This window comes from Mastomys coucha, unplaced genomic scaffold (genome assembly GCF_008632895.1).
Source record: "Mastomys coucha isolate ucsf_1 unplaced genomic scaffold, UCSF_Mcou_1 pScaffold23, whole genome shotgun sequence".
Classification (NCBI taxonomy): domain Eukaryota; kingdom Metazoa; phylum Chordata; class Mammalia; order Rodentia; family Muridae; genus Mastomys; species Mastomys coucha.
Window position 1 is genome coordinate 97759122 of NW_022196906.1, and position 15799 is coordinate 97774920.

General features: G+C 43.6%; 1 protein-coding gene across 1 annotated transcript in view; it reads left to right on the forward strand.

Moving 5' to 3' along the window:
• The window catches only part of Acad11 (acyl-CoA dehydrogenase family member 11), a 61591-nt gene that overhangs the window by 7767 nt on the left and 38025 nt on the right, over window positions 1-15799 (forward strand). Inside the window, exons 2-9 of the mRNA XM_031346223.1 lie at window positions 820-919; window positions 3149-3274; window positions 3654-3815; window positions 5886-6050; window positions 8080-8221; window positions 8528-8649; window positions 9673-9779; window positions 10070-10196. Of these exons, the coding sequence (XP_031202083.1) occupies window positions 820-919; window positions 3149-3274; window positions 3654-3815; window positions 5886-6050; window positions 8080-8221; window positions 8528-8649; window positions 9673-9779; window positions 10070-10196 (1051 nt within the window). The remainder of the gene's footprint in view (window positions 1-819; window positions 920-3148; window positions 3275-3653; window positions 3816-5885; window positions 6051-8079; window positions 8222-8527; window positions 8650-9672; window positions 9780-10069; window positions 10197-15799) is intronic.

Below are 15799 nucleotides of genomic sequence, written 5' to 3' on the forward strand. Positions count from 1 at the left end.
GACCAGGCTGGCCTTGAACTCAGAAATCTGCCTGCCTCTGCCTCCCAAGTGCTGGGGCTAAAGGCGTGCACCACCACTGCCCGGCGAGAGAGTCTTTGAAAGGAAGGAAGAGTTCTTGCTCTCTTATTCTCTTGCTCTTACTCTTGCCCTCTTGCTCCTCCTGTCCTCATTCCCTTCCCCCCTCTCTCCACGTGGCCATGGCCAGCCTCTACTTCTCTACACATCTCCCACTCTCTGCCTTTCTATAATAAATGCCTTAAAACCACTAAAAGAAAGGAAGGAAAGAAGAAAGGAAGGAAGAAGGAAGGAAGGAAGGAAGGGATCCAAATCAATGGTGGTTTGGAAATTCAGCCACAATAGACCAGTGTTAAGTTGAAAAGTTACAAGAAGGCTACAAAGGAATTTGAGAAGGAGTGGACAGAGGTAGATGTGTGCCATAGTTTGTGCCACTGGCCTTGAAAGGCCCACATTAGTGAAAAGATGGGAATAAAAGCTTGCTAGATGAACTGAGATGGGTTTACAACAGACTACAAGGAAGAGAATCACAGTTTCTGAAGCAAAGAGAAGCTTGAAAGACTTCAGGAATAATTAGATGTTTATATGCAGCTAGAAGTGCTTAAGAAATTATGCAAGAGCAGATTGTAGAACAAAGAACCTCAGAAAACAAGAATGATCAGAAATCCAATCCACCGAAGATGGGATTGGCCGAGCTGCTGCAGCCTGCCCGTTCCCTGGCAGGCTAGCATTGGGTTCCTTGTTCTCTGAGATTTCAGGAAGGAGGCATGTTTATAATGGACATTTGAAAACTTTTTTTTCTAGATCAGGACAGTCCAACCCAACGTTTTTTCTCCAGAAAGGATCTCAAGCATATGTTCTCAGGAAGAAACCACCTGGCTCTCTCCTTCCCAAAGCACATAAGGTATGACCCAGAAACGCAGCGAGCCTTTCACCGATCACAAGTAACTGCCTCTGAGAATGTAAGAGCAGTTGAATCCTCATGTGAAGGCCTCCTCTGCCTCTGAGAACACAAGAGCAGTTCAATCTTCATGTGAAGCCCTCCTCGTAGTTCCTGAGTAATGCAAGCATGCTTCACTTTTAATTGAATATTCACTTGGCTTGCACATCCTTTTGTTTTAAAAAAGATCTGTGGTTGAAGACCAAAGCCGTGTTTAAACTGTCATCCTGGTGGGCTTTGTTGTTCCCTGTGGATGCATTCATTGCTACTCATTTCTAAGTGCCTTCTTTTCCCTGCATACCAAGAGTATTATCTATAATGATGATCATTACTTGATGAGTTAGTTTACTGTATTTACTTTGGGCATCTTATAATCATTCAGGGGTTAAAAAAAGGAAAGACCTGAGTGGTCATTGTACAGTAGGCTTTAAGATTTAGAATCATCAGGAAAAATTATAAAAGATGTCTGTTACAAGTTAAGTTGTCTAATTATTCTGAGTTATTCACTACCCAGTAAATACATAAACCAAGTTATCATGCTATACCTCATAAATACATACAAACATAATTTACCAGTCAATTTTTAAACTAAATTTTCCTGATGGCAAAAACAGGAATTATCTCGAGATAGTTAGGGAGCAGGAAGGGACATAAATCCAAGCCTTGTAAAATGTACTAAGTACTCTCTGCATATGTGGTGGTACTGGAGTCAAAATGTACTAAGTATTCTCTGCATATGTGGTGGTACTGGAGTCAAAATGTACTAAGTATTCTCTGCATATGTGGTGGTACTGGAGTCAAAATGTACTAAGTACTCTCTGCATATGTGGTGGTACTGGAGTTAAAATGTACTAAGTACTCTCTGCATATGTGGTGGTCCTGGAGTCAAAATGTACTAAGTACTCTCTGCATATGTGGTGGTACTGGAGTCCCGTGCTTTCTAGTCATTCACTGGGAAAGACCACTGTGGGGGAGTTTGGTATCATAGTAACATGGGGACAGATGCTCATTTTCTTGGCTCCACCATACTCTTGAAAACACAGAGTAACTTAGATGCTTTAAAAAAAAAAAGAAGTTGGGTATTTTGTTAATGTCAGCATGGCATGAAGGAAACCCCCACCCTGCCTAGAAATGTCTACCTCAGAAGCAATCCTCTTTGAGTCTCCTCCTGACTCTGTCCCACTAGAACACAGCAGAACACATCCTGCTCTCAGCCTAAGTACAGCTCTGTGGATGGAAAGTAGCTTGTCTGAACTTCCTCAGCTTTTCCCAAGTCCGTGTTTTAAAAAGCAGTGTCCCTGCTTTGTCCGTGTTGTAATTCCCTAGCCCTTTTGTTGCCCCCACACTCCCTGCCACCCGTCTTGGTTCCTGCCACATCTCTTTCAATAGCCCTTGGTATTGTGGACTGGTCTCACTTCGGGTTCATTACTTCCCTGGTCCATGACTGCATTACTCTTTGAACTCAAGCTGAGCAACATGCCTTCCCCTCCCTAGAACTGGTCAGTCACCTTTGTCCCAGCTCTGGAGTAAGGCACTTTCCACATGCACCAATCATCCTTGCTCACTCGTATTATAGCTCTGCAGTAAGCCAAGCCCTTGGGTCCTTTCTGGGACTGCACATATGTCCTGCCCAAGGACATAAGTTTTCCTTTTCTCTTACTTGATCCCCTAGATTTAATATCAACTTCTGGGTACCTGGTTTCCCTCAGAGTTATCTGGGTCCCCAAAACAGACCATGTACCTGTAAGGGTCTTCATGCCCCTTCCTGGGAAGTTTGCTTCTGTCTCGATCAGAAGGAACAGGTGATTTTCCCTTCCCACAACCACTGCCTGCCATCTCCGGCTCTAGTATCTGTCTAGAGGAACTCGATCCTAAGCTTCCTGAGAACGATGAAGGGAGAGGTGAAGCCAATAAGCAGGGAACTGCTGAGAACACAGAACTGCCCTTTAACAAAACCTGTGACATATATCCAGACCGTTGCCTTCCTGCTACAAGAGCCAGTATTAAGCCTCATTTTACCCCAGTTAGATGATCATGCTTTAGAGATAGCCCACTTTGTAATTTTAATAGCTGAACAAGCTCCTGTTAATGGAATCGTTACTTATTGACACATGTTGTAACCAATAGCCTTAGTTAAGGTTAGCTCACATGTAGTTATTAAATTTCTCTGTTTCTGGATTTTAATAATTCTAGATTGACAGAGAATTCAAGGTCCAGAAAGCCTTGCTTTCCATTGGATTTCCTGTTCCCAAGCCTCTGCTTTACTGCAGCGATGCTTCCATCATCGGAACAGAATTTTATGTGATGGAACATGTGCAGGTAAGGTAACAATCTTACTTGGTTGTTACTTTTATATCGCTAACTTGTTCTTAACAGCTCCTCTAGGTGGCAGTAAAGAGCTTCCAACAATTGCAGCCAAACAGGAAGATGGGGATGCATATGTTCTTATGGGGGGAAGGCACTCTTCCAAATAGAAAAAACAAACCGTTAAGAGCAAATTCAAATTGTTTTTAATTTGAAGATGTGAGCTATAATCAGTTTAAAGCCTTCAGGTTCACTCTGGCATGTCCTTGAATTTTGCCTTTGGTATGTATCCACATACACATTTCACAGACAAGCCTATGCCTAGCATGCTCTGTAGATTACTGATTTTGTCCATCAGATATTTAAAAACTTGCCGTTGTGATCACTTTGATAGGGTCGGATCTTTCGTGATTTTTCCATTCCTGGAGTTAGCCCGGCAGAACGTGCAGCTATATATGTGTCTGTGGCAGAAACCCTGGCATGGCTACATTCTCTGGATGTACACTCATTGGAACTGGACAAATATGGTACTGGAGTTGGGTACTGCAAAAGGCAGGTAAGTGGTCTACGTTAAAAAGTACTGCATGGTCCCAAAATAAGGTACCGTGAATGGCTAGTAAAAGAAAACCTTGTTTATTATGTGGCTCTCTGAAATTTTGCCATTTAACATCTTCCTTGGTAATGTAGCCGGATTTTTTTTAGCATGAAATAATGCTGGTGTGTGTGTGTGTGTGTGTGTGTGTGTGTGTGTATGTGTGTGTGTGTGTGTGTGTGTGTATGTGTGTGTGTGTGTATGTGTGTGTGTGTGTTGAGTGGATGAATCTGTGTATGCAGGCACACAAGTATGGCACATGGGTGTGGAATGAAGGCCAGAAATTAGCCTCAGCTTTCATATTCTGGAGCCACCCACCTTATATACTAGGCAAGGCGCCTCACTGGTTGGCCTTAAGCTTTCTGATTAGGCCTGGCTGGCTGGCCAGCAAGCTTGAGGGCTCCTCTTATCTCTACTCCTCAGTATTAGAATTCCAAGCATGCACCATCATGCCTGGCTGGCTTTCTTTGTCTTCTTTTCTTCCATCCTTCCTTATTTTCTCTTTATCTGGGTTCTGGGGACCATGCTTAGGTCCCCATGCTTGCCCAGGAAGCCCTTTATTGACTGAGCCATCTCCCCTCCCACTAACTTTATTTTTTAGATAACTTTGTTTATAGTAAAAGCTTCTGTTTCTGCCTTTCACTTGGTTTACCAGTAGATTTTCTTCTCACTTTCCCCTTTCTAGGTTGCGCTAAGTAAAAATCTATTAAGCTTTTATCAATTTAATGCTTTACTTTTTTAAATATCAAGAAATCAGAGCCAGGCAGTGGTGGTGCACGCCTTTAATCTCAGCACTTGGGAGGCAGAGACAGGCAGATTTCTGAGTTCAAGGCCAGAGTGAGTTCCAGGACCAGAACTACACAGAGAAACCCTGTCTCAAAAAACCAAAAAAAAAAAAAAAAAAAAAAAAAAAAAAAAAAAAAAAGTTTCTACCCTAAAGAAATTTGTGGTTGTTTTTAAGACACCCATTCATGAGTCTCATACACATGAAACTGGGAAATGGTCTATTTTCTCAAGCTTACCACCTATTAGTAAATTGTTCAGTGCTCACTGCAAGAGCTGTATGTCCAGGGCATGGGCATTGGCGTGCCTGTGCTTGGGTGTGGAAAGGAACTAATATAGAGCATTAAGAATGAGTTGGTGACCCTTGCAACCAAACACAAGAGAGGCCAGGCACTCATGGGCTGCATTCTACTGTAAGCACATCCTTTGAGAGTGGGGTAGGAAGATGGAAGAGAATAGAGTGTTCGCTGTGTGCTGTTGGCTGCTAAGTGAGCTATAGACTGCCTCATTTTAAAATCTCTGCAGAACTCACAAGACATAGGTATTATCCTCATTTTGCAGATGAGGAATTTGAAGGTTATACTGGCCCTATAATACACGGGTAAGTTCCTAGACATTATATAAATCCCAGCCAGTAAGACCTGAGAATAGGGGGGTTTTGTTTGCTTCTAATTCTAAGAGCAATATAAAGTCTGCTCTACTCATATTGGTACATTTAAAGTACTGCGTGGGTGAGGGAGAGGACGGTAAGTGGGAGAAGTGCTTTCTAGCCTTCTCATTGCCCCCTTTTCAGGGAGAAATTGTCTGTTTGTGGGGTGTGTGTGTGTGTGTGTGTATGTGAGAGAGAGAGAGAGAGAGAGAGAGAGAGAGAGAGAGAGAGAAAGAGAGAGAAACTGTGTATGTGGTATGTGTACGTGTTGTGTGTATGTGTATCTGTGTTGGGGGGGGGGGTTGTTTGTATGCATTTCTGTCTTCCATGAAGTAGTTACTAAGTGAGGACCAATCCTGACACCTATGCCAGCATTTTTACTTCTTCTCCAATAGAAGCCTATGTAGGTAAAATGGAGCAAGCTGGAACAGAAAGTTGAGTGTTGGGGGTTTTGGCTGATAGGAGTGTTTCAGCCTGCTGAGAGTTTCATGTGAGCACTGTTTTATTAAGCATTCAGGAATAAGGTGGACTTGGGCACAGATGAACTGGTCTTAGAGACACTTACTCCGGAACGTTCTTTCTGTACCTCTGTCCCTTTCCAGGTGTCCACCTGGACGAAGCAGTACCAGGCCTCAGCCCATCAGAGCATCCCTGCCATGGACCAGCTCTCCACGTGGCTAATGAAGAACTTGCCAGATAATGACAATGAGGAGTGCCTGATCCACGGAGACTTTAAGCTGGATAACATAGTTTTCCACCCCAAAGAGGTACCGTGAGCTGTGCTTGTGACACACTGTCTAGGTCTGACCTGAGGCTCCAGAAGGAGACAGATGTCCCCAGTCTCCTGAAGGATCCCAGGATCAGTCTGTTCCTCCCCACAGCACAGACTTTCTGACTTAAAACTCTGGAGATGAGTCTTACAGAGTTTATGGCACAGGACTCTGCTTTGGGGCTGGTCCTAATCTTTTATCTCATTGCGGTTGTGAGCCACCATGTGGTTGCTGGGATTTGAACTCATGACCTTCCAAAGAGCAGACAGTGCTCTTCCCCACTGAGCCATCTCACCAGCCCTGGTCCTAATCTTAAACAGTGACACAGTCATCACGTAAGCACTTGAAGGTTGCTGTGTGTCTTTCTTGTTGAAAAAGACTTCAATCTACTACTTAAAATGCCAGCGTCATGGAGTAACATGGCTGGCAGAATTCACGTCAGCAGCATTAAGTCGTGAGCAACTCTGTGCTCAGAAACGTTCATGTCTGCCCCCAGTGAGCATAAAACACAGATGGAAAGAAAAGATAACTGGCCAAGAGCAAGAGGGCAATCTTAGACCCGCATGCCAACACACCATCCAAACAACCTATACAGCCAGGCATAGAAGGGATGGCCCTGAGTAGACTAACGTGAACAGTTCAAAACCCAGGGATGGAGAGATGGCTCAGCAGTTAACATTGGCTGCTCTCCAGCACCAGAGAATTCAGTGCTCCTTCTGGCTTCTTTAGGCAGTGCATGTATGTGATGCACTTATATGCAGACAAAGCACACATACACACAAATGAAATTACATTTAAAATTACAGAAAAGGTAATATAGCGAGGTGCTGAGAGCCTGTCCTCTGCATTCCTCAACATAGGCCTTAAGTAACCAGGCGGGTACAAAGTCGATGCCCACCTTCCTTCTGTTCTCTCCTTGCCTTTCCCTCTGCTTCCATTTCACCTTCTGTGAGCGCCTGCCAAGCCCCGGCCCTGGCAGCCCCGCAGCCCTTTCCACCTCCTTTGAGATCTCACAGCTTGATTTTCCCTTCTTCGGGCTCCATGATTCCCGCATGACTTTGTGTGGCTTTTTACCCTGCAGGGACAATGACCACAATCAGTTATTTCCAAAACTGTCTCCTTTAGTATTTATTTAATTAAAATATTTAGATTGGAGGTATGTGTGTGAATCAGAACATTTCCTGAGTATAGGACATTTAGTTTTTTGTTTTTGTTTTGTTTTTTGTTTTGGTTTGTTTTGGTTTTTTTGGTTTTTCGAGACAGGGTTTCTCTGTATAGTCCTGGCTGTCCTGGAACTCAGTTTATAGACCAGGCTGGCCTCAGGACATTTGGTTTTTAAACCTTGAACTTAGGTTTTCAGTTTTTTGCCGCATAATATCACGTGGCTATAACTTCATATCTTAATCAAATAAGACCTTTTCCCCAGTGCCTATGGACTGAACTTAGAGCCCAGCAAGCACTTGATTGATGACCTGCGATTTCCAGCCCTTTACTTACCTGCAACCCAGGCTCTGTTCTGAATCTAGATCTGTGTGATTCAGAGTCCACAATAACCCACAACTCTACAATATCATGTCTAAGTTTTCCCAAAGAATCAAAGGAAGTGAAAGACAATACACACACACACACACACACATATAATATATATAGTTATTTTCACTACCAGAGCAAACTCTCCCTTCTATATTAATTCTTAAAATATAAATATAATTAATCATTAAACTTCCTCTTTACTTGAGTTCCTCCAGACTGAGAAGTCGGAGCTGAGTTTGCATCTGTTTGTTAGTAGAGATGTCAGGGCAGAGTGCAGGAGGATTGGCAGCCAGCAGTGGGACCGGAGGCCTTGGCTCTAGACAGTTGATTCTGGTTGGTTTCCATAAATGAGATGCACCGCTGTGGGCAAAGACTACAGGCTGTGACCTTGTGTTCCATTTTGATGGAAATGTGAATGTTGAACTACTGTGCCCTCTGCTTGCTTATTCAGTTTGTTTTGAATCCACTGTGCCCTGTGTGCATCTTGTTGCAGTGTCGAGTTTTAGCGGTGCTGGACTGGGAGCTCTCGACCTTCGGCCATCCTTTGTCAGACTTAGCCCATCTTTCCTTGTTTTACTTTTGGCCCAGGACTCTGCCCATGATAAACCGAGGCTCTCACATTCAAGAGAACACAGGTACCGAAGAGCAGTCATATGCAATCCTCTTTATTATTGCCAGAGCTAAAAGACATTAATTGCTTGCAGTTTTATGAAGCTTTTGTACCTTAAAACTGTTTCTAATTCATCTTACTGGCTTTCTGACCTTAGCATCTCACTCACAATTTTTGGCATATACTATTACTTGGGGAATCAACATTTAGAACAGGCTCAATACTGACTGTGTTTGCACTGCATTCCACATTGTGTCTTCTTGCTACATTATGTCATTTTGAAATGTTCTCTGTGGCATTCTCATTAAGGTGCTGTATGCTATTTTTCTAGGAATACCGTTGATGGAAGAACTGATTTCAATATACTGCCACCGCAGGGGAATTGATCCTAATCTCCCTAATTGGAATTTCTTTATGGCCCTCTCATTTTTTAAGCTGGCTGGAATAGCACAGGTAATTATTTGAAGCAAGTTTCACCATTTCTTTCTGATGTGCTGTGAGCTATGTCTTCCAGTTCAAGCCACTGTATAGGCCACTGTGCTCCTCCAAAGTCAAGTCCAATATCAGTAACATGTAAATTTAGAATTTTACAACAACAACAAAAGACTTCAGTGGGAAGAACATTTGAGTATCACATGCGTTATGACTCTTGTACAGAGAAGGTCAGTGAGAGAAGATGTGATGGTGGTGGGAGAGTAGGGAGAAGTGCATGGTGGGAAAGACCACGATATGCCTGCCAGGGGCGGGGGTCGGGGGGTGGAAAGCAAGCTAAAATCCTTCTCTGTTGAAGACCAAAAGTCTTCTCCCCTTGTTTAGTCTGGGAGCCACCCAGTGAATGAAGTCCTCCAGGGTAGGTCTTCCCACCACAGCTAACTCTTTCTAGAAATGTACACATGAACACACCCAGAAATGTGTTCCCATTATGATTCCAAAGCTGGTCAAACTGAAGATGGAGATAAGCCTTCACTTCAAGAAGAGGGTGTGTTCGGGTGGAAGCACAGAAGTGGAGAGTTGGGAAAGAGCTGATTGCCTTTCAGGTCACACTGCTCAAAAGACACAGCTTTACCCAAACTAGGACTCAAACATGATATTGAACAGGAAAGGTCATCTCGCGGCCTTCCCCTTGCTGTTGGTATCTGAGTCCGTTTTGATCACTGTGAAGGGAAACAGTGTTCAGTACAAACGCAGTGACCCGCAGGTCACCTTGTTTTGGGTAGTGGCTCATTTTCAAGTTTGGCTTGAGTCATTGGTTATACTTCTGCCTGGATTAGAGTGTCACAACTACGTGATATGAGTGTGACTAACCCAGAGCCATGCAGTACCCTCTGCAAGTCAGTCCACAGCCTCCATGGTCTGACTGACATCTTTGGTGTCTAAGTTTAGTTCCCCACATGGAAACAGACTGGAAGGACTAATTGGATAGCCAAAGGATCATTTTCAATGAGCTTTAATTGTCCCATGTTAATTTACTTGTAGGGAGTCTACAGTAGATACCTCATGGGAAATAACTCATCTGAGGATAGCTTTCTGACTGCCAATACTGTGCAGCCTCTGGCAGAGACTGGATTACAGGTATCAAAAAGGTAAGGAAAACATATTCTTTGGGTAAAAATTCAACTGGCCGCCTCGATTGGCTTAGTGGGTAATTCAACTGGCAGCCTCGATTGGCTTAGTGGGTAATTCAACTGGCAGCCTCGACTGGCTTAGTCTCATAAGATCCCAGAGAGTCAGGAGACAGCCTGGGGTCCTCACTCTTCACTTTGTTTTATTTTATTTTATTTTGGATAGCTGGGGAAACTTTGCCTTATTTTAAGAAATATATAATAATGACTTCGGACACCTTCGTAACCATTTTTTTTCTTTTATTGCCCAGAACTCTTAGCACTACACTGCCACAGGCTGATGCTAAAAACCAGCTGTTTGTACAGAGCAGGAGAGGCCAGGAAGTTCTCACTAGAGTGAAGCAGTTCATGAAGCAGCACATCTTTCCTGCTGAAAAGGTAGTGTGTGCAAGAACCATCAGCAAGTAGTTCTTTCCTGGCCATCAGCCTCCCCTGATTCTCCCACTTCCCTCAGTTTCCAGCCTTGTCATGGACTGGGTTACTGCAGGGACCCCTTGTTCCATGGGGTGATTAGAGTTCTGACCTGGTGGGCAAAGAATTCGGCAAGTGACAAAAAGAAACAATACAAGGGAGTGTGGTATCTGAGTGTATTTGCACAAAGTGAAAATCAGGCTTATATAGTATACAGAAACAGGGCGAATGTCAGGGATCACATAGGCAGGTAGTGGTCACATCAAAGTCAGTAAGATCAAACAGCCAGGTGTAAATGATTCCTTCGGAAGAGCAATAGTGCTCTTCCCTGCTGGGCTATCTTGGCAGCCCTAAGCACACTCTCTTGATCTGAAGCAGGTAAGCACCAGGAGGTCCCATACTAGCATCTCCTGGGAATGGTTTAGCTTGTAACGCAAACATTAGTTCAGGAAACTTCAACTACTCTCTAGTTTGTAAAGCAATTCTGCCTTGTGTGGTACTGCTCTTAGAGTTCTAACTATGTTTACAGATAGCAATAGTGTTTGACTACTATCTCTAACTCTGGAGACACCCTGTCTGATAAGGTAGCTTCCTTGTGGGAATCAGTAGGCAACAATGCCTGACTTCTATTGCTAATTCTGGGGACACCCTGTCTGATAAGGCAGCTTCCCTTGTAAAAATTTCAAGCTAATAACAGCTAGGAAATCAATTAGGACCATTGAAACACTGTGGAGGCCAGGAAACAATATTCAATCTCAGTTTTAGCTATTTACGAATCATTTCTTAGGGCACCTATAGGCCTGAACAAAGAAAGCACACAAAACTCTCCATAGACTTTTGCAGAGACCAATCTGGAACACATCTGAGTTAAGAGATGCCAAGATGCCAAGAAATGAACTCCAGGAGGCTAGCTAGCTCCCTTTGAAGCTGCACACCTCAAATCCATGAACAAGCTTTCAGGCCTGACACTCAGAATCCACTGGAGTGATAAGTGGGCATGGCACAACCTCACAGACATTTAGAGCTAAAATATGCCTGGAGAACTCACACTTACATCTGTGGTTGCAAATTGAGGCAAAGGGCAGTGAGGGCCCGAATAGATTGGAGTCAAAAACATTACATCCAGTTGCCTTTTGCTAGGGCAGGGACTAGTAGCTTTTGTTACTTTAAATGTGAATGCTTTGAGAATTTGAGAACCGCAGTCTCAAATAGACATGGCCGTGAACTTTGGCCTGTCCTTTCAAGCCACATAAACACTCCCCTTTCTTTCCCTCATAAGCTATTGCTGTAAGGGATTACACTGAAGAAGTTGATGGATTGTAGTGAGAAAACAGTCATCCAGTAAAGAAGTATGTACTGGGTACCTTAAGACAGAGGACGCCTGAAGAGTAGCTGAAAATGAGAACAAGACAGACAGGGTGTCCACCCCTGTGGAAGGACAGATGATGAAGAGGAGAGAAATGCTGTCAAGAAAAGGATGACACACTTCTGACAGTATGCGGGGGGTCAGGGTATGTGTGTGTGAGGCGACCGTAAAGGCTGGGTTCCAGTCCAGGCCTGGGTGGAGGTTGGTGACCTTGTGCTGGGAGTTTGTGTGGCCTCAGTTCTTCCTTTTGCAGCATGAGTAAGTCTGGTGAACCTACAGTAAGTCTCGTTGTAACTGCCTGCGGCCCTGAGGGTCCAGAGCTGGGCTAGAGTCAAATAAGGAACTCAAGAGACCAAGATTCTCTCACTGATGTTCAGAAGTAAGATGCATTTATAGGGACATTGGTGCTATTGAGTGTTGTATTGGTAAATATCTTGTTATGAACATTTAGCATAGAGAGGGATACAGTTTCTTCAAAAATCCACAAGTATTAATTCTAAAATTGTCACCTCTCTAGTGACACCTAGTGGCAGTGATACCTTAGCTAGTGTGTGTCCAATTTTGAGTTCAAAATTAAACTTTTGAGTATCAGAAGGAAAAACAGCACTTCAATTCAACATGGTAGTCCGAATTCACCATTATTCTTCCTCAAATAAAATTCATTTGAAGCTTTAGGACAATTACATTTTAGGACATGGAATAAATTATCGAGAGCAGACAAAGGGCCACCAGAAAAGCCAATGCAAAGTAGATTTGAAAGACAGAGTGGATCATAGGTAGAGCAGACCATCATAGAAAACGTTGCATTGTCAAAGAACTTTGAGAGGAAAGTGAGCGTATTCCACAAAGGTGAAATAGGTGGTTGGGTGATACAGAGAGGAAGGGGCAGAGAGAAGTCAAGGCACTGGAAGAACTATCAGGCTTCTTGGGCCAATCCCCTCCAGCCACACATGGCAGCTGTATCAGTCCCAAACAGAAAGCTATCACAGCACTTGACAACAACAAAACACTTGCATTTCACGGAAGCCAGGATCCATGACCGTGAGCGAGCTGGAGCAACTCCCTATACTGATTGGCTCTTTGTCTACTTGGTGTGGAGTTCCAGATGGAGAGCCCAGCTCAGTTATCAGTTCATCTGATTCTTATGCACTCACATTCAATCAAAGCCGTCTGCCACATGCCAGTGCCTGCAACCAGCCCAAGGTTCTAAGGACAAGCCTAGACTGGCAGAGGGAAGAAAAGACATTTCTCTTTCATCAGTAAATGTGACCAGATCAGTAAATGTGACCAGGCGGTCTTGCTACTGACACCGCAGCAGGGAAGGGAGGGGTCAGAGTGAGACTGGGATGCCTCTGAACCCAGTGCCATTCAACTGTGAAAATATGTGCAAAGAACTCATAGTAAACATAAAAACAAACAAAACCCAGACAGATTGTAGAAAGTGAAGGTTGTCCAAGCTTGTGTGGAAAGGAAAGCCACTTCGTGTTGGCAGAGCTTTTAAATCTATGTTCCCACATCTGATAGTGTACATTATGTCTTCATTCAAATACTTGTAACAACCTGTGTAGTTTTATCCTGTAGATGATCAGAAGTAAGCCCCAGCTGTGGGACATAATATGGAATGATTTGCAGAGAAGTAAATAGCTTTTCTCAAAATAAAAGAGGGAAAACATTAAAATCTTTTCAATGTTATTACAGCCAAGGTACCAAACCAAAATGGGTATGTCTAGAAAATAATACTGTGTCATGTACCACAGCAGTGTTTAACATCATGTATCTTTAGCTACTAAAGCTCTTGGTGGCTTTTTCTTTATATTTTTATGTGTTTTCCATAACAAGAAAAAAATGAGGTTGGCAGGGCTGTTTCTGTGAGCTTTTGAAACTCCCCAGGTAGCCTAAAATGAACACATAGCCCATCTCTGAAACTGCACCACACCAGTTCTTCCTTTGAACACCAGTGAAGAACACTAGCCCTCCAATGCAGGACAGAACAAGAAACACAGTGTAGGGGGCACACATGGACACGGGCCATAGGGTGACCAAAGTTCCAGGGAGTCTCTTTGTGGTCACCAGATGATGTGGGTAAATGCAGGGACCCTTGTGGAGTTTGTGGTCTTATTATTAAAAGACTTTAAGAAGTAGACTCAAATGGAAGCTTGGGGACAATGTTATTGGAAGGCCCCCCAGGCAGTCACGGTCTAAGTCTCAGCAGCTGCTCAGAGGGGACAAGAAAAACCGTGCCATGACACTTAAGGCATAATTAAAGTCTAACACTTAAGGCATAATTAAAGTCCCACATGGCATCAGACAGCAACATGGCAGGGAGGGAGGTCATACAGAGAGAAGGATAAGGAAATATAATATGCCAGAAAAAGTGTGCTTAGGCTCGGGCCAGCATCCAAAGTGAAGGAACCGGGAAAGCTGAGTCAGAAAGATGGGTAGACCAAGCTAAACCCCAAGGTGGCTGAGCTCACAGGGATCTGGGCTAGGGGCAGTTAATTCTTGGAAGGAATAGTACTGTAGTTCATTAAAGGAGTATTAGTTATTCCTCCTATCTCTTTAGCATATCTTGAGATGAACCCACCCTTCTGGGGCGTGTAAATACAGGTATAATTTGATTTCTCAGAACTGTAGTGTCATAAAGAGATAGTCAGAATGAGGATATCATAAACATCTTTCATAATATATTTGTTACTAAGCACAAAAGCGTTGACTTTTTATGGCTACCCTAGGAACAGGCGTACTATGCAACCACAAACAGGAAGCCATCCGATTTAACTGACTTCCTGACAGATGTGGCAAGCACTCTCCATCCCGGAGCCTTTGAAAGCGCAGTCCTCTGCCTTGTACAGCACTGGACTACAGACAAGCCTTGCTTCCGCAAGAGGAGCATGGTAGTCCATTGCCAAGAGCAGTGTAGTTTGGAAGAATAATCTACAATAACTTGATGATACACAAGACAAGGTTTGACAGTACCCATGACCTTTAACCCTGCAGTTCTCTTAGCTGAAGAGTAGAGAAAGCAGTTGACACAGAGATGCTGTCTTTATAGCTATCTCTGAGCTGTTGTAGAACTACCATCCAGGATTTCTATTGTGCTTTTTTAGTCATACAAAGTAGAGGTTACTGTTTGGCCTGAATAGTGCAATTTAGACTTTCCCACTTTGTTATTCCTTTGTCATTCAGTCCTGAAACTCAGATGTTTCTCTTGTTTCCTTTGCTGAGAGCCTGTGGAGCTTTTGTTGCTGTCGTTTGGTTGACTTTTGGTTTGGTTTGGTTTGGTTTGGTTTGGTTTGTGAGGGGATAAGTAGTATTTTGCCTACTGATGATACTTTTATTTTGTCCTAATTCTTTAATATTCAATGTTATGTTTTGAGACAGGGTCTCCCTAATTAGTTCAGTGTGGCCTCAAACTCATGATCCTCCTGCCTCAGCTTCTCGAGTGCTAAGGTTATATATAGGTATGTGCCACCAGCAGCAGCAGCAGCCAACAGTTTGGGATATGAATTCCAGGTTGTTAATTGCTTTCTCTCAGTAGTTGAAGATATTCACCCTTCAGTTTCTTTTTAACATCACCATTACATTTGTTCATTTGTTTGCAGGGGTCTAATGCATAGTGAAGTCAGGTCCTAGGACTCAAACTCTGGTCTGCAGACTTGGCAGCAAGCACCCGTACCCACTGGCCTCTTCATTGTCGCCATGGAAGTCAGCCCTCAGGCTCCATGGTCCATTATATACTTTTTTCACTCATACTTTTCTTCTCTTAAAGTTTCTCAGCTAAGTAATTTCTTTAGATCTTCCTACCGCGTTGTTCAGTTCTCCATAGTCTAACTTTGGAGAGTGTGAAAAATGCCTGAAGAGCTCTTAAAGAAGAGAGGCCCAGACTCCTTGCCAACACCTGCTGCATGGGTCTCCTGTGCCTCCTCCCCGGGGTGCAAGGTGCAGTGAGGGTGGGGAGGCAGCTTCCCTTCGAGAAGCTTTGACAGTTTTCCTCAGTTGCTTTTCAAGGTTGTTTTGTCCATTTTAGTAGTCCGTAGTCAGACTTGTTATCCCTTTCCTTCTTCTTGGAATCTACTCGCCACAACTATTTTTTGCTGTGAGTGTGGGCAGTATCGGTGGTCACGACTGTTTTGCTCATTCTTGCCTTTGGTGGCTGGTTTCCTGCAGTGATAGGGATTTTTCAGGATGGACTGTGGAATGAATT